This window comes from Acipenser ruthenus, unplaced genomic scaffold (genome assembly GCF_902713425.1).
Source record: "Acipenser ruthenus unplaced genomic scaffold, fAciRut3.2 maternal haplotype, whole genome shotgun sequence".
NCBI lineage: Eukaryota > Metazoa > Chordata > Actinopteri > Acipenseriformes > Acipenseridae > Acipenser > Acipenser ruthenus.
The window spans coordinates 1-26,486 of record NW_026708295.1 but is presented as its reverse complement, the minus strand read 5'-3'; the positions used below and the strand labels follow the sequence as shown (position 1 = coordinate 26,486).

At 45.6% G+C, this 26,486-nt stretch overlaps 1 protein-coding gene and 1 pseudogene across 2 annotated transcripts; both read right to left on the bottom strand.

Annotated features, from left to right (window-relative positions):
- Positions 1-962: 962 nt before the first annotated feature.
- Positions 963-10,311, bottom strand: LOC117967095 (sentrin-specific protease 1-like). Of its 2 annotated transcripts, none has more exons than XM_059020668.1 (19): positions 9,911-10,311; positions 9,601-9,744; positions 9,073-9,131; positions 8,691-8,896; positions 8,432-8,516; positions 7,938-8,121; positions 7,555-7,729; positions 6,973-7,082; positions 6,455-6,699; positions 6,313-6,376; positions 6,017-6,055; positions 5,790-5,874; positions 5,468-5,614; positions 5,061-5,192; positions 4,176-4,379; positions 3,534-3,613; positions 3,184-3,268; positions 2,491-2,586; positions 963-2,312 (listed from the first exon to the last, which is right to left on the bottom strand). In XM_059020668.1, exons 2-19 carry the CDS (start codon positions 9,720-9,722, stop codon positions 2,250-2,252), a joined length of 2,181 nt encoding a protein of 726 aa, XP_058876651.1. In that variant the 5' UTR covers positions 9,723-9,744; positions 9,911-10,311; the 3' UTR covers positions 963-2,249. The 2 variants fall into 2 exon arrangements, with proteins under 2 accessions (XP_058876651.1, XP_058876652.1); XM_059020669.1 differs by having other exon boundaries at positions 7,555-7,726.
- A 1,022-nt stretch (positions 10,312-11,333) lies between these two features.
- On the bottom strand, positions 11,334-26,388 carry LOC117966935 (protein lifeguard 2-like; annotated as a pseudogene).
- Positions 26,389-26,486: the final 98 nt, after the last annotated feature.

The window sequence follows — 26,486 nt, the reverse complement described above, 5'->3', positions numbered from 1 at the left end:
CCCGCCTCGCTTCGGGAGACGGGTTTATTAATAGCGCGGATTTCATTCACCGATTGTGCCCGGGGGGTGGGGGGTGGGGCGTGTCATTCACTCAGCACATCAACGGACGCGTTCTTAAACCATGCATTTAAACTCAAACGATTTCAACCTGTTCATGCATGACATTGTTTTTAAATAGCTGGGGTCAAATATACGGTTTTGCACACATATTATATATATATTTTAATTAAAAATATCTTCTGTTTCTGTTTCCCATTGCTTGATATGGAGGGATGGCATCTTCAGCATGTGAGGCGATCATGCATTTGCTTGGATGTGGTTAAAGAGGCCAGTTCAAAATACGCCCATGGTATAGTTTCATTAACCCCCTGATGCATCCTGGGGCGGGTACAACAAACTCTCCTCGAGTCAATTATACATATAGGGGACACATGAAAGAATAGCCAGCAAATTCTACCGTTCTCCATTTTATTAACAGAATTGAAGACTTGAATTTGAATAGTTCTACAAACCAGTTCTTCCTCAAAATTTAATACAAAATAGATAATAATAATACTAAAGTACAAAATGCATATGAAATACAAGACTAACAAGAGACCACACATAGTCTTTGAAACATATTCCTAATAGCTGAAAATATATTTTTATTTCCCATCTCCGATTTAAGAAGATGTTTACATTTTTAAATAGAACAGCGTCTCGGAAGTAAGGAATTTCAATTTGAACGGATTCAGAAGAGAGGTCTCGAGTTGTGTCCGCAGAATTGTTTTTCTTAAATAATAATAATAATAATAATAATAATAATAATAATATCCTCATTAAAATAAAGACCAAGTTTGATCATTATCAAGAAGCGTATTATTCAATCAGAAAGTGAAAAAGGGTTCATTTCAAACGGGGGCGATTGAAACAAGGTGACGGGTTGGAAAAAGTGGTCGGTTTTTAAAAAAAAAAAATAATAATAATAATAATAATAATAATAATCCTTTATATCAGTGTTTCCCAACCCCGGCCGTGGGGACCCCCTGTGTCTGCTGGTTTTCATTCCAACTGAACTCTCAATTACTCAACTAGACCCTGAATTGAACTGATAAATTTGCATAATTAGAACTCTTAACTTGTTTTCAGCTCATAAACAGTTGCGGATTTCAAGTTGGCGATAATTTTTTTTTTTTTTTTTTAAGGAGCGGGGTTGGGAAGCCCTGCTTTACAGAATGTCCCTCAGCATGCAGGCTTGTTTGCTAGTTGGTTGGTGTCCATTCAATTTTGATCCCGCACCCCCGCACCACGATTCTGCCTCAGCCCGCCAGATATACGCATCACGAGGAGCAAACTGGCCATTGGGACGACCGGATGCGACCCGTCAGTACATTTTAAACCCGGTCTTTTCCGTGCAAAACCTCATTGCAAAGCCAAGAACGCTAGCACCGTTTTGATTTGCGTGGGACACACGTGTCCCTTGTACCTTAAAGGGTTAAACAGCATCAGAGCTCCATTACGAGCAGCTCTGGCACCCCCTGCTGTTCAAAAGGTGCAACTGCGACCCCTCTACTTGTTTCTTTGACAAACAAACAGCACACAGATCCGTACACTCACAGAGGAGTCATTTCACGGTGAATGATGTACTGACGCATTGATCGGGGCTACCATACAAAATATTAAGAAATAGTAATAAAAATAACTATTATTATTATTATTACACATTAGTGCAGGTTCTGACCGAAATACAAAAAAGTCTTTGACATAAACGACAATTTTTGTTCCAAAAACAAGGCTACCTAAGTTAGATGCATGCGTGTTTGAAATTCTGAAATCCAGATTGACAAATTGAAGAGTTCTTTTTTTTTTTTTTTAAGATACCTCTAGTGCCTGACTCCTTACAGAACGGAAGCCGGGGTAGAAATACAGAACACAATGAACCCCTGCAACTGTTTTCTTAAGGGTATTTTGAAACAAACACAAAAAAATATATCTTTATCTATAAATACAAATGTGCATTGCGATATCGTGCTGGTGTCTCGTTTGTTAATAGAGGGGATGGAAGCGTCCAGCCCACACACACTGCCTGGGTTCAAGGGCTGCTCGTCTGTGGCAGCGAGATTAGTGTCTGTACTGAGAGGGGCTGCTTGCTGGTCCAGTACAGTCATGTCTCTCTGTCTGTCTGTCCGTCTGAAGTGCCAGTGGTCTCCTCAGACCTCCAGGAGACTCTCTCTCTGTCTCTCTCCATGGCCCCTGCTCGCTGCCCTGGCTCACAAAAGTTTCTTGTTCAAAATCTCCCAAACCATTCTCCGTCGGAAATAGGGCATGTGTTTCTGCAGGAGAGAGAGAGAGAGTAAAAACAGATTTGTTTAGTTTCCAGACGGACCCCTGCAGGACTGGCCTTTGTCCTCCAGGAGGCAGTAGCTCGCACCCGCTGTGGCGCTCCTGGGTGTAAAGAGGGGGGAACGGCTTGGGGATCGGAGGACGCCCGCATACGAATTCGGGACTCACCTGTGTGAATGTGATTGGCTTGTCTTTGGTGATGTAATCGGCGTATTTACAGGTGAACATTCCACAGTCGCTTCCGTTCATCTGCTGAGGGATTTCCTGCAGGAGCGGGACAGACAGACAGACAGACAGACAGACAGACAGACCGATTTCAGCGGAGAGCTCAATCTCAGTAAATCAGATAAATCGGGCAGTTGAAGAATGGGTTGCTGCAGCTCTGGAGTGTGTAAAAGGCTTGAGAAACACAGAGGGAAGCTCGATGCCTTTTAAAAGCTCCGAGTCGAGAAGGCTCGTCATGGAACGGACTGAGAGTTTCTTTCTGCAGCTCAAGGCTGTGCACGTGGCAGAGTGAACACGACGCAGGGTGGACAGTGCTTGAAGCATAGCAACGGTGTCATAACCAGTTCGCTTTCTACACTCAAGGGAGGAGCTGCAGCATGTATAAAAATAAGACTGAACCCAGAAACACTTAGTGGGCTAGTCGGGAGATTCAAGGAGACGTCCTTCACTCCTGTCCCTGAAAGAACAGCCCCCAGTTCAGCTAGAGATTGCTCACCTCTGCTGCAACTGTTTTTAAACGAGATGAAGCCGGCTCTGTACTCGCGGAGCTGAGATTTGAACCTCCTGGTATAATAAAGCCCCCCCGCCCGTCCTCTTCCCCCCCCCCCCCTCCTGTGAAGCCGGGTCTGTACTCACATTTCGTCTTCTGCATTGCAGCTGCCAGCCACCCAGGTCCAGGGACGTGTTCCTCTTGTCCTGGCTCTCCTGCTTCAGGTACTGCCTGCAAATACAGACAGAGAGAGGGACAGAGAGAGAGAGACAGACAGTGAGAGAGAGAGCGAGAGCGAGACAGAGAAAAAGAAAGAAAGAAAGAAAGTAAGAGACAGAGAGAGGGACAGACAGACAGTAGAGAGAGAGAGAGAGAGATACAGAGGGATGGAGAGAGAACACACACACACAGAGGTTAGCTGCATCTCCACTCCGCTGTTGCACAAACCAGTTATTAATTTTAATGTATACATTTTATTAAATACATAAAAACGTACAGCAGTATCCTGCAGGCCTCGTCATTGGTCCCTCCCATAGAGTCGAAATAACAGATGGATTTCTTCCGCAGATCCACAACCTGCAATAAAAAAATAAAAACAACACATTTAAAATGAAGAGCAGGACAGTCTGATTGCTTTTTTTTCTTTTACTGACAGTATTAGCCTCTTAAGGATTTTCACAACTGAAGACATTCCTGAAGCCACACGATCGGACGACTCCACTGTCCGGATCAGAGTCTCCATCGGGCTGATTCAGCATTCAGAGCGACAGGAGTGAAGAAACAGCAGCTTGGGTCTGTGATGATCGCTGCTTCTCTTAGACTCTGTGCAGAACAGCGATCCACACAAACCCAAGCAGCTGTTTCTTCACTCCTGTCACTCTGAAGGGTGAATCAGCCCGATCGACCCTCCCCTGATTGTCAGCGCCTGATTTCAGTGGAGCTCTCCGTCTGAACGGTCGGTCTGCGCATCTCTGAAACTTATGATAATATGATAGTCAACTAGGCAGCCAATTAAAAAACAAAAGGTATGTATCTATCAATCAATCGCCTGGCATTTTAATTTTTTTGCTCCACTGTTACTACGGCGACTAGCGTTCGCATTCCGCCTATTACTAAGACCAGTACTCCCAGGACTCACCGCGAGACACCAGTGCACGCCCAGGTGGACGGGGACCAGCAGGATGTCCATGGAGAACACGTCCACCTTCTTGGTCCAGCGTCGCACAGCGTTGAAGCCAGCGCTGCGCACTTTGGGGTAGAAGAAGGTGTTGAAGGCGTGCACTCGGGGCAGGCCGGGCCGCTTGCTGCGCTCTGCCAGCAGGTTCATGTAGAAATTAATCACCTGCCAGGACAAGAGAACCAGAGCCTGGGTACAGAAACTAAATCAGCAGAGGAGAAGTGGACCAGAACAGACTGGGAAACACTGCGGAGTCAAGCAGGACCAGAACAGACTGGGAAACACTGTGGAGTCAAGCAGGACCAGAACAGACTGGGAAACACTGCGGAGTCAAGCAGGACCAGAACAGACTGGGAAACACTGCAGAATCAAACAGGACCAGAACAGACTGGGAAACACTGCGGAATCAAACAGGACCAGAACAGACTGGGAAACACTGCGGAATCAAACAGGACCAGAACAGACTGGGAAACACTGTGGAGTCAAGCAGGACCAGAACAGACTGGGAAACACTGTGGAGTCAAGCAGGACCAGAACAGACTGGGAAACACTGCGGAGTCAAGCAGGACCAGAACAGACTGGGAAACACTGTGGAGTCAAGTTCACCTTGCGTGTGTGTATAGAGACAGAGTATTACAGGGGGTAGCAGCCTGCGTCTGCGTGCGTGTGTGTGTTTGTGTGTGTGTGTGTATATAACCAGTGTTTATAGTAAAGCCTGTGGCCTGGTTTTCATACAGATGTAAGCTTCCCTCTCCCTCACCCCTTCACTGCCCTGGCTATGTTCTCATTCCTATCTAATGGCAGATATATTGGACCCCAGGCAGCAGTGCCCGCCCCTCTCCTCACCTCGTCGTTGAGCCAGTTGAGGTGGCTCAGTGTCTGCAGATCCTTTCGCGTGATGGTCAAGCGGAACCCCTCGCTCAGCACCTCGTCCTGGTGACCCCCCTGCAGCGCGCTCCGCACCTCCTCCTCCATCGCCTAGACAACCAAACCGAGCGACAGGTTACACACCTTCAGAGTTATTACAACACCGAGTCAAGCAGACAGGCGTTTCTAATGCTAGTGCCTTCATCAGTGTTACTGAAACTAGAAGAAACCGAGTCAAGCAGACAGGCGTTTCTAATGCTAGTGCCTTCATCAGTGTTATTGAAACTAGAAGAAAACGAGTCAAGCAGACAGGCGTTTCTAATGCTAGTGCCTTCATCAGTGTTATTGAAACTAGAAGGTGATAGGTGATAATCACCATCTTGTACCTGAGTCAACGCCGGGAACTCCTCTTCTCTGATTGGCTCAGGCTTGAGCTCCTTGATGACAGTTACCACAGGAACCTCCTTCTCCAGGGGAACCCGGAGTCTGAGCTCAACAGACCCCTGACTCTGTCGGCCCTCCTCGACCAGGCGCTGGAGGGGAGGGAGGAGACAATGACAGGGTGAGGGGGGGGGGGGCTCCAGAGGAGTTCTTAAAAAGAAGCAGGGATCCGCTACCAAGGAGCCGATTCCAGTGCTGCTCCAGTGCAGGGGAGGGGGGGGGGGGGGGTCCCTGGGAGCCCCACTGAACCCCTGGGAGCTCCAGTACCTGTTTCTGCAGCTGCAGGGTGATCCCCTCCTGCTCCTCAATCAGCCTCCGTCTCCCACGAGCGCGGGAATCATACAGACTGGTCCTGCAGGAGACAGACAGAGTGTGATCTAACAGCTACAGCGGGGTTTACAGACAGAGCTGTTAAAACAGGGGAGACAGACAGACAGTGTCTCATTACAGCAGAGACAGACGGAGCGTGATCTATAATAAGAACAGACACTTACAGCTCTTTAATCCACAGCTCTGCATGGAAGTATGGGGCACTGCAGGGGAGAGAAACAAAACTGTTAACAGTGATACTGACCACGGCTTGAAAATCAATTCTCTTACTGCTTATAAGAACTATCCATTATAAAAAATAAAAAAAGTTACCCACAGTAAAAGTCTAAGAAAGTGTAATAACTTATTAAGAAGCATGGAGAAGCCCCCTCTCTCCTGTGCTTCTCTGATCTTGGCTGCAGTGTGAAGTTTGCATTGCAGTGGAATTAAAACCACACGCGACATGAAGACAGAAGCCTACCTCGTGGGCTCTGTTTCTTTAGCATGTTGCTCCTTCACGAAAATCACAGAATCCGAGTCAGGGGCTGCAAAAAATAAATAAATAAATAAAACGTCCTTTTCCAGTTTCATCGTGACCTACAGCCAGGAAGCGTGGGACTCACCCGAGGACTGCGTGTCATCCTGAATGAGGAGCGAGGGGACTGACAGAGAGACAGCGTCCCCCTCAAACCCGTGGTTGGACAGGGGACTGCTCCCAGCCAGCGGACTGGGCAGTGCGCTGGAGACCTGGCTACTGGGAATGGGAGAGTCGCTGCAGGTCCCGCCCAGCCGCTCCTCTCTGTCCTCCTCCAGCCAGCTAGGGGGCGCTGTCCGGATCAAGCAGCTTCTGCTGCTCAGGAAACTGGACCTGGAAAGAAAAAACAGCAGTGTTACACAGCAGTGTGATCCATTCCTGGTTTTACTGCGACACCCCTGAGCTTGTTACCTATACACACACACACTGGGGCTAATCAAGCTGGTAGTAAAACCTGGAATGGGTGGCACCACTGTGCAACAGGAGTCTCATTTCCAGTCCTGGTGTTTGCATCAGTGGCTGCATTACACAAGGACTCAAACTGTTGTTCTTTGTAAGTGGAGTTTTTCTGCTTCCCTCTCTGAACGCAGTAGCTCTCGTACTCACAGGTCTCTGTGGGAGTGTCGGCCCGTGTATGAGGGGGATCCTCGGGGCTTGCTTCCAGACAACATCTCCAGAAGCTGCCTGTACACCTCCTTCTCCTCCCTGCGCACAGACTGCACACACACAGACAGAGAGAGAGAGAGAGAGAGAGAGAGAGAGAGAGAGAGACACACACACAACAGACAGACAGAGAGACAGAGAGACACACACACACACGACACAGACACAAACACAAGTTAATTAAAACTTCAGCCAATTCAGATACTTATCCCTGTGTGTCTTTCTTCCTTCCTCACTCCCTCCTATCCTGTGCCCCCCATCCCATCCCCTCCGCAGTGCCCCCCCTCTCTCCTCTCCCCTCCGCAGTGCCCCCCTCTCTCCCGTCCCCTCTCCTCCTCTCTCTCCTGTCCCCTCCCCTCCCCTCCGCAGTGCCCCCCCTCTCTCCTCTCCCCTCCGCAGTGCCCCCCTCTCTCCCGTCCCATCCCATCCCATCCCATCCCATCCCATCCCATCCCATCCTCTCTCTCTCTCTCTCTCTCTCTCTCTCTCTCCTGTCCCCTCCCCTCCGCAGCGCCCCCCTCTCACCTCCTCCGCAGCACCCCGCCCCTGTCTCCTCGCCCCTCTCCGGGTGCTCTGGGGGCTGCTGTGCAGGGAGGAGCTGCTCCGGGACGGGCTGGCCAGCACTCGGACGGGGAAGCTCTCGTCATACATGGAGCTGCAGGGCTGGGGGCTGCACGGCACACCACTGACACCACTGCTCCTGAAAGAGCGAGAGCGAGACAGAGAGACCAACATTTAAAAATGTGACATTTCAAAACCCAGCATGAAATACTGAAATACTTTTGAAAAATCATTTTTGTAGTTTCTTTGCATGATGGTAAATAAAAATATCTAAATTATGTTCATAGATTTGTGACTCAATCCTAAAATTCTAGGCGTACAGCCCAGGTCTCTGGTTCTGGTCTCACCCGTGGGTTCTGCGCGCTCCGAGACGCAGGCTTCTTCCCAGGAGGGGCTGCGCTGGTCTGGCCGCGGCGCGGGGGAGCGGGGCGGGGCCCGCGCTGTGCGAGTGTCCGTTTGATTTGCAGCTTTCAAAAACCGCAGCCGCAGGAACAGAGCGTCCCTCACAATCACCTGAACCATGAGAGAACTCTGGGAGAGTAGAGAAAGGACAACACACAAACAATAATAATACATAAAGAAAGAACTGTTTTCAAAAATGTAACATTACATAAATGCAGCTTGTGTGTTTTTTTTTGGTAGTTAATAAGTTAAGACAGGGTACATCATGTGATGAAAGCATTACGATTCATCGAAGCACCCCCTGTGAATGGGATTGAGATAAACAGCTGATAGAAACGTGTGTGCCGCACTGGCTGTGCCTGGCTTCCGAGACAGTCTGTGTATAAAAATTTGATTTATTCATGTGTGTATTTGTTTTTAAACTCAGATGAAATGTTACCGGTTTTGGAGGAAGCGTTCCAGTCGCAGTTCTCGGGAGGAGGGGGGAAAGTTTCGCTGATGGGCCCGGGAGTCCTCCTCAAAAACTGGACAAACAGAAAACGACATCAGAGAGAGTCGCTGCCCTGCGTTGCAACAAGCCATGCAATTATTTTTAAATTATTTTTCGTCAGTTTTAAAGATTGTTAATGCTGATTTGTATGCTTATTTATTTGTATTTTTTGGTCAGAGATCCAGCCAGCGCGGTTCGGTACTGGTACCTCGCTCTGTTCCGGCAGGTAGCGGGTTCGGGTCCGGGTCGGGGTCGGGGGTAGAGGGCGGGCTCGGTCGCCGTGCGTCCCCTGAGAGGCTCTTAGGAGCACGGAGCTCAGAGACGGGCTCAGGTTATTTCGCACCCAGGACACCGCGTTGCTGCCCTGGCTTCTCATCCCGTCTGCCGCGTCTTTCACAGAACCCAACAGCTCACCTGTAATAATTATACAAATTAAAAAAAATAAATACTAAAAACAGAAATTATACAGCTGTCACTTTATTTTGAAGTTTGAATCTAGTGATTGTTGAGTAATGCTGTGCATTGGAGAGCATCATAAAAAAACACACATCTGTAAAAAAAACAACAAAAATAAATAAAAATGAACAAACCCATTCTGAACTTCTTAACTTCTCTGTCCTCCGGCTCCGCGTCGGCAGCTTCACCGACCCTGCGGAGATATAAAAACGCAAAATAAAATCAAATACATTCAGACAAACCAGGAATCATTTACAAACCTATTCAAAACTGAAGAACCAGCCTTGAAAAAGAAATACACGCACACACACACACTATTGCGAGAAAGTAACGTATTGAAAGAAAGTTATCAAAACAAAGACCTTTAAAACTGTAACGCTGCGTTTCGATAATCTGTGGGAACAGCATCGCGGTTTTCCTTGGATAATAACATTTAAAAAGTAGCGAGAAGCACTTCTAAAGTATTACAATATAGTCTTAAACCACGCTAATAAAATAAATAATAAGCAATGTCACATATTTATTTGCTCCTACCACCACCTCGTGTGTATATATATATATATATATATATATTTAATAAATGCAGGTGCAGCAGCACACTCACTCACTCACGGTACGGTATAGGTTATTAAGTTAATATAAAGTCCATTTCAGAAACTTGCCTGCTCCACGGTCTTTTCCTCGCTGAGCTCCGGGCGTGCGGGCTCGGCGTTGCTGCTCCATCGCCCGCTCCGTTCCGGGGGGTACCAGCGATCCCCAACCACTCGTACAGTTTATTAAACATGTTTTGTTTTTTGTTACAAAAGCTGTAAAAAATAATAATAAATAAATAAATACAGTACAGGAACTCCGTTTAGGACCGACCACAGACACACACACACAAGTCCAGATGTGTAATTTCTAATAATAATAATAATAATAATAATAATAATAATAATAATAATAATAATAATAATAATAATAAAAACATACAAAAAGTGAAGTCGAAACAACTCTCTCCAGCTGCACCTCCAAAACGCGCTGCTTTCCGGTCCCTCAACCGGGGAGTTGAAAACCGACCGCACCGTCCTGTTAAATGTCAAAACAAATAAAACATTTAAAAAATAAAAACCCTCGCCCTCTCTCAGGGAAGGGCTGTAGACGGGGGGAAAAAAACTCTAAACCCTGGTTTTAACAGAAAAAGCCTCGGTCTCTGTCGCTCTCTCGCTCCCGCTCCTTCCTCATTCAAACACACAACAACAACATGGCCGAGGCCCCATCCCCGAGCAACCGGGGCCTCCATTGGACAAGCTGCCCAAGAAAACGACCGAGCGGCAGTGTGCTCCTCGGGGATTGGCCGGGCCTGGCTCAGTCGCTGTGTCGAGGAAACGGAGGGTTTGTTATGATATAAACGACACAACCCTCCGCTGTAAACAGCCCTTAGCCGTGTCAGTTATTATTATTATTATTATTATTATTATTATTATTATTATTATTATTATTATTATTATTAGGAATTGGCGGGTGCGTAATTTATATAGATTTACTATACGGTTTGTCGACTCTGTATTTGTAACCTGACATTTTGAAATAAAGAAAAAAACTCATTGTGTGCAGTTAATTCACTATTTAAATTATTAATATTATTATTATTTGTGTAGCTATTACGTTTTTAAAAACAGTTTGAGTGTATTAAATGGCTTGTTTCGGCGTGGTTTATTTATAAGGTGACAAAACGGTGCGTCTGTTTTTGCATTACAGTGCCGGGTATAGATAACATTGATAATATCACCAGTACTGACAACCAGTTAATATTGGGAACCCTACTGGCAGGCACCCCAGTATTTATATTATGATCAGTCGCAGTTGTGGTGTTAAGATGAGGCCGCTTTGAGGCTCGGGTCCAGGTTTCAAGCTCCTGATAAAGTGACTGCGTGTTCCCTCATCTTAACCATCTTATTATATAAATACAGGTGAACATGATCTCTCCTTTACAGAGATGTAGACGTACTAAAATAAAGTCGATAAGTTCAGGAACAAACGTTTCGATCGAAGAAATTCCAGGGCGAAACGTTTACTGTTGAATTTATTATATATATATATATATATATATATATATATATATATATATATATATATATATATATATATATATATAGGCATTTCTAAATTCAGCACTATTGTGTGTGGAGTAGTTAGGGATCATAATTGTGATGCACAAAGCAGGTGTGTGACAGAGAAAAGGGCTCCCGGGTGTGTCTGTGTGTCTGTGTGTGTGTGAGTGTGTGTAGAAGCTGCTCTCCATAAGTCCCAAGTCAATGCAATTTTCCAGACGAAGAAACGCAAATAATAATAATAATAATAATAATAATAATAATAATAATAATAATAATAATCAGAGGACAAATTCGGCTGGTAAGTCTGTATTGAATACTTTATTAACCATGTACACAAAATACTTCATTTCTTTTACAAAATAAATACATCAATAATGAATCCCGTATGGTTCAATGTGAGCAAATCAGAGATGGGAGCAGGTAAACATGGGATAGACCTCACAAAACACCCAAGCGACTGCATACACGTCAGTGCTGGAAAGAGGCAACTTCCCAACGTTTCGCAATGTTTCACACACCTTTATCAAGGGAAAGCGTGCTTGAAAACTAACACTGGAGATACTTCTAGGCTTTTGATGCCATGTTAACCACACTCGCTTATTTCTATTGAGATCTATATGTCTATCTATCTATAAATCTATCATAAACAGCAAGCCATAGAACACAAAAAACAAACACGTTGTTATAGAATTTGGGGTGTGCGGATTTGATCTCAAGCCACCCGCATAACATCGTTATCCCATTAGGTGCCAGTGTCCTCATTTTTGAGGACGGGGTATACTTTGTCATTTTTTTTCTCTTTGAACTATTTGCTGTTATGATAACTTGCTCTAATTTTTCTTAACCTCACAAAGTTAAGTCCAAAATCGTAATGCATCAAACTACACGACACAGCGTGTGCTCTGCATTTTGCATATATGAAAAATGGATTTGGTGCTGAATGGGTTAAAGCAGGAGGGGATATTGAATTTCTGCAGCAGTGTGTGTGTGTGTGTGTGTGTGTGTGTGTGTGTGTGTGTGTGTGTGTGAGAGTCCATCAGGGTACACATGGGAGATTAGGGTCTGATCAGATAATTAAATGGCAGCTGCCGTTAGAACCGCCACAGTTTAGACCAATCCATTAAGCTGAGTGAACACGAAGCCGCTTTGTGACTTGAAACTAGCTTTCAGGACCCTGCACGGCACACCAGGGGAGACTTGGGGTTTGATACAGCAGCGAGCCTCAAACTAGGTCTGCTGGTGGTCTCCTGGAACCAGCTTTCAAGCCGCTGGTCCTGAAAAAGTGCCTCCGTTTAGACCCCCCCCCCCCGTCTTTTCCCTCTGATTTCAGACTGACCGGGACAGAAGGATACAGTCCCCCATCCCCCCATCCATTTTGATAACTTTGACCTGCCTTTACTTCTTTGTATTCAAATAGTCCATTAAAAAGGCTAGTGAGAGAATGCATGAATACAGAGCAACAATATGATTCACTAATCCATATATACCTGTATATAAACTTAGATCAATGAATTCATCTTTTATTAAGACAGATGTATAATATCATTTATACACATTCATTAAAATATATAGAGAGAGCGAGTTACATACATTTAATTTACAGCCTCAATTAAATCAGTTACAATGGAGTACGTCAGCCTTCCATTTAAACAGTCCATACATTACTTCCACATTTTGATAAAGCAATTCGGCCCCCCCTTCCCCCCTTCCCCCCTTCCCCCCTCCCCCCCCCCCCTTCTTGCTGACAGGTCAATGTGTCACGTTATCTTTATCACTCGAAAACGAAGGGGCCTCTGCAATTCAAAGAGCTGCAGGACTACAAGTACCACAACGCACTGCAGTGTGAGTTAACCCTTTCATGCAATTTTCATTAAAAAAAAATAGCTGGGGGGGGAAAAAAAAAGTAGAATTTGGACACATAATAAATATATTTTTCATATTTTCATTTTTTTTCCATTGCTTTATATGGGGGTACAATTGCATCCTCTTCCTATGAGGAGGCAGTTAGAATGCTACCTCAATATCGGACCGAACCCAGCAGCACTCGAACATCGCAACTCGACAAGGGAGAGGTGGGGCGGTCACACGAAGGCGTTTGAAGCTGCTAGCACGTTAATACAACACTGCTCAAGACTTTTACAACAGACCTCCATGCAGTGCTTAAAGCCGCACAGCCACAATTTCACGGGCTTTGTACTGAGCCTCGCTGTACAAAAAATACACAACTATCTTCTTTAATTCAAATCTTTTCAGGTTTAAAAAATATATTTTGTTTTTAATAGTTTTTCAGGTAACGTTAGTCAGCTTTAGGGTCGCCACACGACTGCACGTTGAACACGAGGACAGTTTGGGACCGTTCACAGCCGCAGTGCATTCTGGGAAGTCGTACCTGGCTCAGGTACCTTTCACAGCGGGACTACACTTACCAGAATGCACCGCGGCCGTGTGCGTTGAAACGCCTGAACGGCTGTCCCCGTGTACGTGGAGTCACATGCTAACCTGCAGATTCAAGCCACGCAGCACTCCGATTGCGAAGTTATTTGAGCAAAAAAATATAAATTTTCTACTTCGGCGCACGTTTGCAGCGTTCCATAGATGAGTTTCTTTAAAGCTGCACAGACCCACTTCGGATCACTCGACTTTTAGGCACACAAGACTTACATTTTTGCTACACGGAGGACTCAAGCTGTTTTTCAACATACACGTGTCCTCAGCTCACAACAGTACCTGCAATAACAAGAGCCACAAAACTACACTTGTGGATCTCTTACTCTAACCTGCCTACTAATGGACTGGACTTGCCTGCCCTCAGCACCACGATACTGGATCCTCAGCTGATGCGCCATCCTTGCACTATTGCACTGCTAACATGTCACTGTAGATATAACTTGCTGTGATCCTAACTTGTTGCATCCTAGTTCATGTTGTATATTAGTAGTATTATTATTATTACACTGTATTTAAATCTTAAGCTTGCATTGTAACCCTGCACTGCTCCGTCACACCTGTAGGTCGCCTTGGATAAAGTCCCCTGCCAAATAAATAACTAAATAAACTAACGACAGCGCGGTGCTACGTCTGTAGTTGTTTAAAGATCGTTTTATTAAAAGCAAAGCCATCCCTTATTATTCTTATATATATATGTTTTAAACAGTGCTTATCATTTCTTAAGTTTGCGAGCTGAAGAAATACTAGTCTACGACTGTGCAGCCAGCATGCACACAAAGAGTTAAATCCGCAGCGCGTCGTCATGCAGATTCACGACCGCAGGAGACGCACAGAGAGGAGGTGCAGCAGGTGAAGCACACTGGAGTGAAAGAGGATGTTTACCAGCAAAATCCAACACATCAAAAAATTATATAAAAAAAATATATTAAATGCGCAGGAAGGACTGCAGGGGGCAGCAGTGAGTGAGGTGTGTGAGTGAATCAGGGAGTGAGGGTCAGGGTTCGGGGGGGGGGGGGGGGGGGGGGGGCAATTCCTGTTTTTCAATTCTGATCATTATTCTGTCTCTAAAAGACATCTGAATCCCTTCGAAGGGGGGTTGGAAATTGATTTTTAAAAAGGGATTGGAATTGAAGAGCACGGACTGACCCCCCCAGCCCTGGCGAGGGGGGTGGATTGTAGCCCCTCACTCCTGGGGGGGAGGGGGTGGGGGTGCTAGCCCCCTCACTCCCGCTGAGACCCAAAGATCTGCAGGAAGAAGGAGAACACGTAGATGATGTCCAGGTAGATGTTGAGTGCTCCGAAGATGTACTCCTCCGGGCTCATCGCATAGCGTCGATTACCCATCAGCAACTGAGTGTCAAAGGCTAGGAACTGAGAGGGGAGAGGGGGAGAGGGGAGGAGAGAGGGGGAGAGGGGAGGGGAGGAGAGGAGAGAGGAGAGGAGAAGGGAGAGGGGAGAGGGGAGGGGAGAGGAGGAGAGGGGAGGAGAGGGAGAGGGGGAGGAGAGGAGAGGGAGGGGAGAGGGCAGAGGGGGAGAGAGGAGAGGAGGGGGAGGGGAGGGGGGGAGAGGAGAGGAGAGGGAGAGAGAGAATTTAGTATGGGGAACACACTCAATATGTTTTTATTTGTTAGTTTTTTTTTTTTTTTGTGAACTCACCATGGTGAAAACGATCGCCCCCAGAATCGCATAGACAACATGCAGCCAGGGTACCTGCAAGAGACACAGGACTGGGGGTCACTGCGGAGCCTGACTGAGCACTGAAAAGCGTGTGCGTGTGTGTCAGTGTGTGTGTCAGTGCGTGTGTGTGTCAGTGTGCAATGCTCTGTATGATTCCTGGTTTCACTCACGTATCTGTAGGGCAGGACGATGGCCATCACAATCCACTGAAGAACAGGACCATCATAAGAACGAACAGCACGCCCTGACAGGAAGTGAAGTCAAACTGCAAAGACACACACACGCCCCAGTCTTTAATAATGTGAGTGATGCTGAGATGGGTGCCGATCAGGAGTCAGTAACACCGTGCTCACCTTGGTCCTGGAAGCTGAATATGGTGACAGAGAGGCACACCATGGCCGTTATCCCCAGACACAGGAAGCACAGACTTGGTGTTGTAGTAGCTGGAGGGAAGAGAGTCGCACTGTGAGAGAACACAGAACACAGAACACAGAACACGGAACACACAGAGCACAGAACACACAGCACAGAACACGGAACACACAGAGAACAGAACACACAGCACAGAACACAGATCACAGAACACGGAACACACAGCACAGAACACAGAACACACAGCACAGAACACACAGCACAGAACACACAGCACAGAACACAGAACACACAGAGCACACAGAGGGGACCATTATAATTAGAATCACAATGACAGTCTACTCATCACCATGTCTACTCAGTTCCACTCCTACACAGCCACCCTGACAGTTAACTACATGTAGGGTCTGCATACTCCGGTAGACTTTCCTGCAATCTCATTTTGTAGTTTCTCTGATTGCATGACATTAAATGAAAAGACCCAAATTATGTTCAAATAGCTTGCTTTCCATCCTAAAAGCCTAGGTGATGCAAAACATTTGGCATTAGCTGTAGACAGACAGACAGACAGGCAGGCAGGCAGACAGACAGGCACACGAGAGACAGACAGACAGGCACACAGACAGACAGGCATACAGACACACAGACAGGCAGACAGGCACACAGACAGACACACAGGTACCTTGATATAAAGGCGAGCATGCAGGCCATGCTAACAGTCTGAGCAGAGCAGCAACAACAACAGCAATGAAACAAAACCCAGGTTACAAGAAACAAGGTCAAAGGTCATGCCCCCCATCCCCCCCCCCCCAAAAAAATACCTGGACAGCATCGCAGTCATGTAGGACATTGAGAGAGTCTAAACAGAGAGGGGAGGGGGGGGGGGGGGGGGGGGGGGGGGGGGGGGGGGAGAGGGGACAGGTTAACCAGATTAAGTTAAACCTGACTTCATCCACACGCAGATAAAAGCAAATTCGATTTGACGAGCGCCTTCATCAGAGAGGAAACTGGAAGAAACCGAGTCAAGCAGACAGGCGTTTCTAATGCTAGTGCCTTCATCAGAGAGGAAACTGGAAGAAACCGAGTCAAGCAGACAGGCGTTTCTAATGCTAGTGCCTTCATCAGAGAGGAAACTGGAAGAAACCGAGTCAAGCAGACAGGCGTTTCTAATGCTAGCGCCTTCATCAGCGTTATTGAAACTAGAAGAAACCGAGTCAAGCAGACAGGCGTTTCTAATGCTAGTGCCTTCATCAGTGTTACTGAAACTAGAAGAAACCGAGTCAAGCAGACAGGCGTTTCTAATGCTAGTGCCTTCATCAGCGTGTCAGTTTACAGCAGATGTCTTTTTTAAAGCCGAGGGGAGAGTGTCTATGACAGTTACAAGGAGAAGGACGGGCGACGACTCTGTACTTACAAAGATAGAGAGGAGAATCAGATTCCACGGGAAATACCGCCTGGAAATGAGAGAGAGAGAGAGAGAGAGAGAGAGAGAGAAGCAGCTTGTAAAGAGTGATAAACCACAGCGTCCGTCACTCAGCCATCGTTCCACACATTCAAACACTTCTCTGCACGCTCAGCGTGTTTGTACAGGCAGGGGAGCAAGTGTCTTAAAATCATCTCCTGTAAAAGACCTTCAATAGTCAACACGTCCAATTATGCAAATAATGCCATCAATGAAGTTAATTGAGAGCTGAAGTTGGAATGAAAAACAGGAGACCCCTGCGGTCCTTTGAGGACTGGAGTGTGACCCCCTGGTATAGATTCTGAGACAGTTACAACCAAGTAAAATAAATACATGATTATTATTATGATGATTATTATTATGATGATTATTATCTTACCTTGGTGCAGAGCAGCATGCCAGGACCAGATAAGTGACGAAGAACACAGCACTGTGATAAAGCATAAAGATGTACTATCAAATATTACTGTTATTATTATTATTATTATTATTATTATTATTACTACTTTTATTAATATGCTGAAGGAGTTTATAAACCCCAAACCTAAGTGTCTAACTGTTTCATTCATATGAAACGTATTTAATTAGTGCTTAGAAACCCATTCTCTTACCTCTTATTAGCACAGGTAACATTATCGCTGATCTCCCTTTGAAATGCGTGCCAACAGGTTTGAAAACCCATTGCTTATCCCCTCTCTCTCCCCTCGACCCCTCTCCCCCCCCCCCACTTCCCCCCCTTCCCCCCTCGACCCCTCTCCCCCTCTCCCCGGTACTTACTAAGATGCCCAGTACCATCCAGGGTTGCTCTGCACATAAATTCTTACTGGATCACTGTGGGAATGAGAACAACAAACCCAGTTAGCACACTGCAGGGGATGGGAATCAGACTCCCGCTGCATAGCAGTGTGATCCATTCCTGGTTCCACTGTGAGTTTAATCTGACACACCTGAGCTTGTCATCGGCACACACTTACATGTGTGTGTTCGGGAGGAAGGCCATGGGAACTCACCAGAATGTGAAGAGAGCCACGACGGAGACTGTGACAAAGAGCTGTACCATGAGGATAGCGTAGACCTGCAACGAGAGACAGAGAGAGAGAGACAGAGAGAGAGAGAGAGAGAGAGAGAGAGAGGAGAAGAGGAGAGAGAGATGTCAAAGACCAGCTCAGACCAGGTCTCCTAGCTTCATCTTAATATCAGTCGATTGCTTTTAATATTGCAGAAGGATTTCTGGTTTTGTGCAGCACTATTAGTAAGATAAAGAGGTCCCGGGCTTGGCGTGTGTTTCGGGGTGTGTGTGGAAGTGGGGTTTGGTTCCAGGGAGGGGGTACGGGTTTGGAGGGGACACAGCCCTGACTGCAATGCCCAGGCGGTGTCGCAGTCTTTACCTTCCTGATGAAAACGCGGCGGATGTTTTTGTCGTCCCAGCTGAATTCCGTGAGCATCTCGCCATCGCCGGGGTAACCACCGCTGCTGTAGCTGGGGCTGCTGTCTGAAACGCAAACAGGCCTGTCAACGACACCCACACACTCACAGACCAGTCAATAACACACTGATACAGACCAGTCAATAACACACTGATACAGACCAGTCAATAACGCACTGATACAGACCAGTCAATAACACACTGATACAGACCAGCCAATAACACACTGATACAGACCAGTCAATAACGCACTCACACAGACCAGTCAATAACACACTGATACAGACCAGTCAATAACACACTCACACAGACCAGTCAATAACACAGTGATACAGACCAGTCAATAACACAGTGATACAGACCAGTCAATAACACACTGATACAGACCAGTCAATAACACACTGATACAGACCAGTCAATAACACACTGATACAGACCAGTCAATAACATACAGCCCAGTGAACAACACACACATGCAGTTTTTATTCAAGAAAATGTCAGTGGTGAGAATGCTTGATCCCACACATTCCATTGTAGCTGCCTCGTGTGTGAGTGTGCTTTTGCTGTTCACTCTTGCCCTGGCACAGCGCAGCTCAGTAGAGTGACAGAGAGGCCATGGAGTTCACTGGAACGTCGGCCGGAGCCAGCGTGTCAAGTGACTCCCCCACCCCCCTTCCTCCTTCACATCGCCACGGCAACTGGCTCTGCTGCGTCACCCTTCCATCTGTCAGAGCAAGGGAGGCAGGGACAGCGAGCTCCCCCCCATGCCAGCACTTTGGTTTGTTCCACTCAAAACACTGGGCAAAACTATAAGCGTTTTCAAGGGGTGACTACAGCTATGTCACAGACAGACACAGACAGACAGACGTAGTCTGAAATGCTTGCATTCACAGATACAAAGGAAGCCAAAAGCTTCTCATCTTCGTAACCCAGCTGTGACGCTCATAAAGACAAAACAGTACCAGGGTTTTACAGCACCGTTCAGCACTCCTTAAAATCTTCAACAAATTGCTGATTCGGACGGGGTTGTTGACGTCAGGAGTCAGTTTAAGGTTCTAGGTTCTAGGCTCTAGGTTCTGTGTTCTAGGTTCTACTCACTGGGGTCCACGTAAGCCCAGCTGGGGTGCAGCGGAACAATGGGGGGCGGGCCTGGGGGATGACTGACACCCGTCTTGTTCTCTCCGGCGATTGCTTCCTCATAGCTGGGAGGAGGCGGAGCTGCACCCCCGCCCCCTTCGCTCCCATTGGCCGTCTTGTTGGCAACAGTGATCTAGAACACAGAGAGAGAGAGAGAGGGGGGCGGGGCTAGAGCGTTCTGAAAACACACAGACTCACAAAGTCACAGCCACACAGCTTCCAACCACGAGGCTCAGGAAACAACACAGCAGGGAAAAGCATTCTTTATTATTATTATTATTATTATTATTATTATTATTATTATTATTATTATTATTAAAGGGATTTCGCTTGGGAATTATAAGTCAATGGCAGTAAAACTCGCTGTATTGCTGACAAGCCAGATACAATTTTCTAATGCCCTCTAATCCCAAAAGTATAATGCAGAACACGTATTGCATTTCCACCGCTTTGCCTCTGAAGATCATTTGGGAAGGGTGCAGCCAGCACACTGGGGTCCCATGCTACCAATGCCAGCCTCACCCCTTTATTATTTAACCTGCTAATGCAATACGACTGGATCGCTGGCTATAACATTGTGCATTGAGAACCCCAGTGCAGCACTGAGTTCACTACACTAGACTGTATTGAATTAGCTGGCTCTCAGATCCCCAGTACAGCACTGAGTTCTCTACACTAGACTGTATTGAATTAGCTGGCTCTCAGAACCCCAGTACAGCACTGAGTTCACTACACTAGACTGTATTGAATTAGCTGCTCTCAGATCCCCAGTACAGCACTGAGTTCACTACACTAGACTGTATTGAATTAGCTGGCTCTCAGATCCCCAGTACAGCACTGAGTTCTCTACACTAGACTGTATTGAATTAGCTGGCTCTCAGATCCCCAGTACAGCACTGAGTTCACTACACTAGACTGTATTGAATTAGCTGCTCTCAGATCCCCAGTACAGCACTGAGTTCTCTATACTAGACTGTATTGAATTAGCTGGCTCTCAGATCCCCAGTACAGCACGGAGTTCTCTATACTAGACTGTATTGAATTAGCTGGCTCTCAGATCCCCAGTACAGCACGGAGTTCTCTACACTAGACTGTATTGAATTAGCTGCTCTCAGATCCCCAGTACAGCACTGAGTTCTCTATACTAGACTGTATTGAATTAGCTGGCTCTCAGATCTCCAGTACAGCACTGAGTTCTCTATACTAGACTGTATTGAATTAGCTGCTCTCAGATCCCCAGTACAGCACGGAGTTCTCTATACTAGACTGTATTGAATTAGCTGGCTCTCAGATCTCCAGTGCAGCACTGAGTTCTCTATACTAGACTGTATTGAATTAGCTGCTCTCAGATCCCCAGTACAGCACTGAGTTCTCTATACTAGACTGTATTGAATTAGCTGGCTCTCAGATCCCCAGCACAGCACTGAGTTCTCTATACTAGACTGTATTGAATTAGCTGCTCTCAGATCCCCAGTACAGCACTGAGTTCTCTATACTAGACTGTATTGAATTAGCTGCTCTCAGATCCACAGCACTGAGTTCTCTATACTAGACTGTATTGAATTAGCTGCTCTCAGATCTCCAGTACAGCACTGAGTTCTCTACACTAGACTGTATTGAATTAGCTGGCTCTCAGATCCCCAGTACAGCACTGAGTTCTCTATACTAGACTGTATTGAATTAGCTGCTCTCAGATCCCCAGTACAGCACTGAGTTCTCTATACTAGACTGTATTGAATTAGCTGGCTCTCAGATCCCCAGTACAGCACTGAGTTCTCTATACTAGACTGTATTGAATTAGCTGCTCTCAGATCTCCAGTACAGCACTGAGTTCTCTATACTAGACTGTATTGAATTAGCTGGCTCTCAGATCCCCAGTACAGCACTGAGTTCTCTATACTAGACTGTATTGAATGAGCTGGCTCTCAGATCCCCATCACAGCACTGAGTTCTCTATACTAGACTGTATTGAATTAGCTGCTCTCAGATCTCCAGTACAGCACTGAGTTCTCTATACTAGACTGTATTGAATTAGCTGGCTCTCAGATCCCCAGCACAGCACTGAGTTCTCTATACTAGACTGTATTGAATTAGCTGGCTCTCAGATCTCCAGTACAGCACTGAGTTCTCTATACTAGACTGTATTGAATTAGCTGGCTCTCAGATCTCCAGTACAGCACTGAGTTCTCTATACTAGACTGTATTGAATTAGCTGGCTCTCAGATCTCCAGTACAGCACTGAGTTCTCTATACTAGACTGTATTGAATTAGCTGGCTCTCAGATCCCCAGTACAGCACTGAGTTCTCTATACTAGACTGTATTGAATTAGCTGCTCTCAGATCCCCAGTACAGCACTGAGTTCTCTATACTAGACTGTATTGAATTAGCTGGCTCTCAGATCCACAGCACTGAGTTCTCTGCACTAGACTGTATTGAATTAGCTGGCTCTCAGATCTCCAGTACAGCACTGAGTTCTCTATACTAGACTGTATTGAATTAGCTGGCTCTCAGATCCCCAGTACAGCACTGAGTTCTCTATACTAGACTGTATTGAATTAGCTGGCTCTCAGATCCCCAGTACAGCACTGAGTTCTCTATACTAGACTGTATTGAATCAGCTGGCTCTCAGATCCACAGTACAGCACTGAGTTCTCTATACTAGACTGTATTGAATTAGCTGGCTCTCAGATCCCCAGTACAGCACTGAGTTCTCTATACTAGACTGTATTGAATCAGCTGGCTCTCAGATCCACAGTACAGCACTGAGTTCTCTATACTAGACTGTATTGAATTAGCTGCTCTCAGATCTCCAGTACAGCACTGAGTTCTCTACACTAGACTGTATTGAATTAGCTGGCTCTCAGATCCCCAGTACAGCACTGAGTTCTCTATACTAGACTGTATTGAATTAGCTGCTCTCAGATCCCCAGCACAGCACTGAGTTCTCTATACTAGACTGTATTGAATTAGCTGGCTCTCAGATCTCCAGTACAGCACTGAGTTCTCTACACTAGACTGTATTGAATTAGCTGGCTCTCAGATCCCCAGTACAGCACTGAGTTCTCTATACTAGACTGTATTGAATTAGCTGCTCTCAGATCCCCAGTACAGCACTGAGTTCTCTATACTAGACTGTATTGAATTAGCTGCTCTCAGATCCCCAGTACAGCACTGAGTTCTCTATACTAGACTGTATTGAATTAGCTGCTCTCAGATCCCCAAGTACAGCACTGAGTTCTCTGCACTAGACTGTATTGAATTAGCTGGCTCTCAGATCCCCAGTACAGCACTGAGTTCTCTATACTAGACTGTATTGAATTAGCTGGCTCTCAGATCCCCAGCACAGCACTGAGTTCTCTATACTAGACTGTATTGAATTAGCTGGCTCTCAGATCCCCAGCACAGCACTGAGTTCTCTATACTAGACTGTATTGAATTAGCTGGCTCTCAGATCCCCAGTACAGCACTGAGTTCTCTATACTAGACTGTATTGAATTAGCTGCTCTCAGATCCCCAGTACAGCACTGAGTTCTCTATACTAGACTGTATTGAATTAGCTGCTCTCAGATCCCCAGTACAGCACTGAGTTCTCTATACTAGACTGTATTGAATTAGCTGCTCTCAGATCCCCAAGTACAGCACTGAGTTCTCTGCACTAGACTGTATTGAATTAGCTGCTCTCAGATCTCCAGTACAGCACTGAGTTCTCTATACTAGACTGTATTGAATTAGCTGGCTCTCAGATCCCCAGTGCAGCACTGAGTTCTCTATACTAGACTGTATTGAATTAGCTGGCTCTCAGTAAAGTACTATATTTATGTCTGAGGCTTGGGGGTCCAGTGGTTAAAGAAAAGGGCTGGATACCAGGAGGATCCCAGTTCAATCCCAGCTCAGCCACTGACTCCCTGTGTGTGACCCTGAGCGAGTCACTGAACCTCCTTGTGCTCCGTCCTTCGGATGAGACGTCAAACAAACGAGGTCTGATTGGAAGCGACTCTGCAGCAGCAGCAGCAGTTGTTGATGACTCATAGTTCACCCTGTTTAGTCCTTGTAAGTCACTTGGGATAAAAGCATCTACTAAAGGAGTCATTAATAATAATAATAATAATCTCCAGCACAGTACTGGCAACTCAGTGGTTAACAGATAGATACATACAGATAGAATGATAGATAGACAGAGAGACTGACAGGTAAGACTATCTATCTACATCTCTATATAATGAAGATGAAAAGCCATTGATAAACTGACAAACTCCATTTTAATAATTCATGTACAACCGTCAGGCTTCTGTCTTGTAAATACTAGGGATGTGCACGACAAATATTTTGACTATCGATAATTCCACAGCTGTTGAGGTCGACTAATCGAATAGTCGCCCCCCCCCCCCCCCCCCCCCCGCCTCCCATTCAAAATGTTTAGTACATTAAATGCGAAATAATGCAAAGTGACAATTATTGCAATTGCAATAAATTCTGAACTTTATTTTAAAATACTTAGCTAACTTTGTTAAATAAACATTAGGCTATGTAAAAAATACCTTCCTATTAGGAAACATACAGAAATGCCATAACAGCAGCAATAACATAAGCATACCTGTCAACTCTCGTGTGAGACTCTCGTATTTTGCAAGCAAGTGTTATTTTTTTTACCGATATTGTCACAAGCTTTTCCGTTAATTACAATTTCAAATGAACTATAAAGGTTGTGACAATTAAAAAAAAAAAAGTATAATTTTTATTCAATTATTAATTTAATTTTCATTCAATAATAGTTTAGCAATGTGAGCTGCGAGGCAAACGCCTTAACATTAGCGTCCTTGTGGCAATAATGTTTTCCGGTCATAACAGCGAAATACAAAATGCATTAGACTATCTAGCTAGCTAATTTATACAATCCACTTAACTAAACGATTTACTTTTCCTACGTTTTCAAACCACACACAACATGCAGACTACCGGTGTGGAGTGTGGAGTAGTGGTGAGGGCTCTGGACTCTTGACCGGAGGATCGTGGGTTCAATCCCAGGTGGGGGGACGCTGCTGCTGTACCCTTGAGCAAGGTACTTTACCTAGATTGCTCCAGTAAAAACCCAACTGTATAAATGGGTAATTGTATGTAAAAATAATGTGATATCTGTATAATGTGAAATAATGTATAATGTGATATGTTGTAACAATTGTAAGTCGCCCTGGATAAGGGCGTCTGCTAAGAAATAAATAATAATAATAATAAAATCGGCAACATACTTGTGCGTTCGAGTTCCAGTGAATAAAAAATAAATAGCCTGTATAGGCAACAGCTTGCTATGTATGTAGCTAGCTTAATAATATTAATAAATAAATGAATGAACAAAAAGGCCTGAGTGGCATTAACGCACTAGCCTTCCATGGAAGCAAAAAAAAAAAATCCTAACTAAAACTTTAGGAATAGTTAGGCTAGCAATGTCCATTATTATCATCATGTTCACTTATTCTTGTTTAATCAGCGTGTCCATCAGGTCCGGCAATACTGCAGCAGACGGTGCTCAGGCAGAGTTTGTTTGTTTTCGTTTCAACTTCAGAGCCTCAGTAGCTATTGCACTGTGATGAAAATGCGACACAATGCGACTACATTATGTATGGCACCAAGTTTAAAGCCATCGTTGAAGGCGAGCTGCACGGTCTGTGCAAAGCACAAATTCGAGTCCCATTCAGCAAACTCCGAAGGTGATGTTGCTGGCATTGTCGTGAACACAGGCAGTGATTTCCCCCCTAGTTAAACCCGAATGGTCTACAGCGGTGTTTAACACATTTGCGAGATTCTCTGCTGTATGCTTATGGGAAGCATGTCCTTTGCCACCATATTAGCAATAAGGGCTGATGTTTTTCAGCACGTACGACGGTGTCACATTGACGAGGCCTCACCGCAAAGGATGTTGCGGTCCTCTTTTCTTTTCTGTCGTTGCTAGCGTCACAGAAGGGTGTTTGGCTTTTAGGTGGGTTAACATACCAGTTGTAGATTTGTGGTAGTTTAATTGCACTGCACATATTTTACACTTAACAGTGTTTTCATTTACTTTGTCAGGAGTATTTCTATGCAGAACTTTTCTGTGAGTAAGCCATCGTTAGCCGAGGTACGTTCTAGTTTAGCCAATCACAGACAGGAAATAACAAATCCCACCCTCCAGTCAATCTTCATTACCGCTACATAGAGAGCCAATCAGCAGTACAGGCTTTAAAATAAAATCAATATATACATTTTTTTTTTTTTTTAGCTTTCGAATGTTGGATTCACTTGTCGATAAGGTGCCAGCATCGTTATCGAATAGTCGAATGTTCGACTAGTCGGTCTCACCCCTAGTAAATACTGCATTAACTGTTAGAATCGAGAACTCTCCCCCTCGGTAATGAAAACCAGCAAACAGACAAACAACGAGACAGAAACAGCGGGCGCAGAGACTCCTTCCAAACCGCGCCGCGTCTCCCAGCACAGCCCTGCAATGTGCGCCAGCGGAAGATGTCTGCTCTCTGCTCTGAAGCACACAGCGTTTCCTTACCTTGCCCTGGGTCATGCTGGCTTGCTTTCTCTCCCAGTCCTCTTCTTTCTGTGACCTCGTTAGCTGGCTGGCTGGCTGGCTGGCGTGAGACAAACCTTTTTTTTTGTTGCGTCTCTTATTGTCAAACAGAAGTGTGCTTTGAGATTCAGGACACGTCTTACAGATGCTTTGGTAACACGGCTAATACACTCGGCAGCTCTCTTCTCTTGTCTTTTTCTAGCAACGTCCAGGTGATGCTGTGAAGCTGCATGCAGTCTGGAGCGTACCACTGCAGCAGGCACGCGGGGGGGTGAGCAGGCTGCGATGGATTTAGCACTGCAGGTGGAATTTAAAGCTGCAGACGGCATCCCACAATCCCCTTCAGTTTCATTTTCAGTGTTTTTCGTCAAATTGC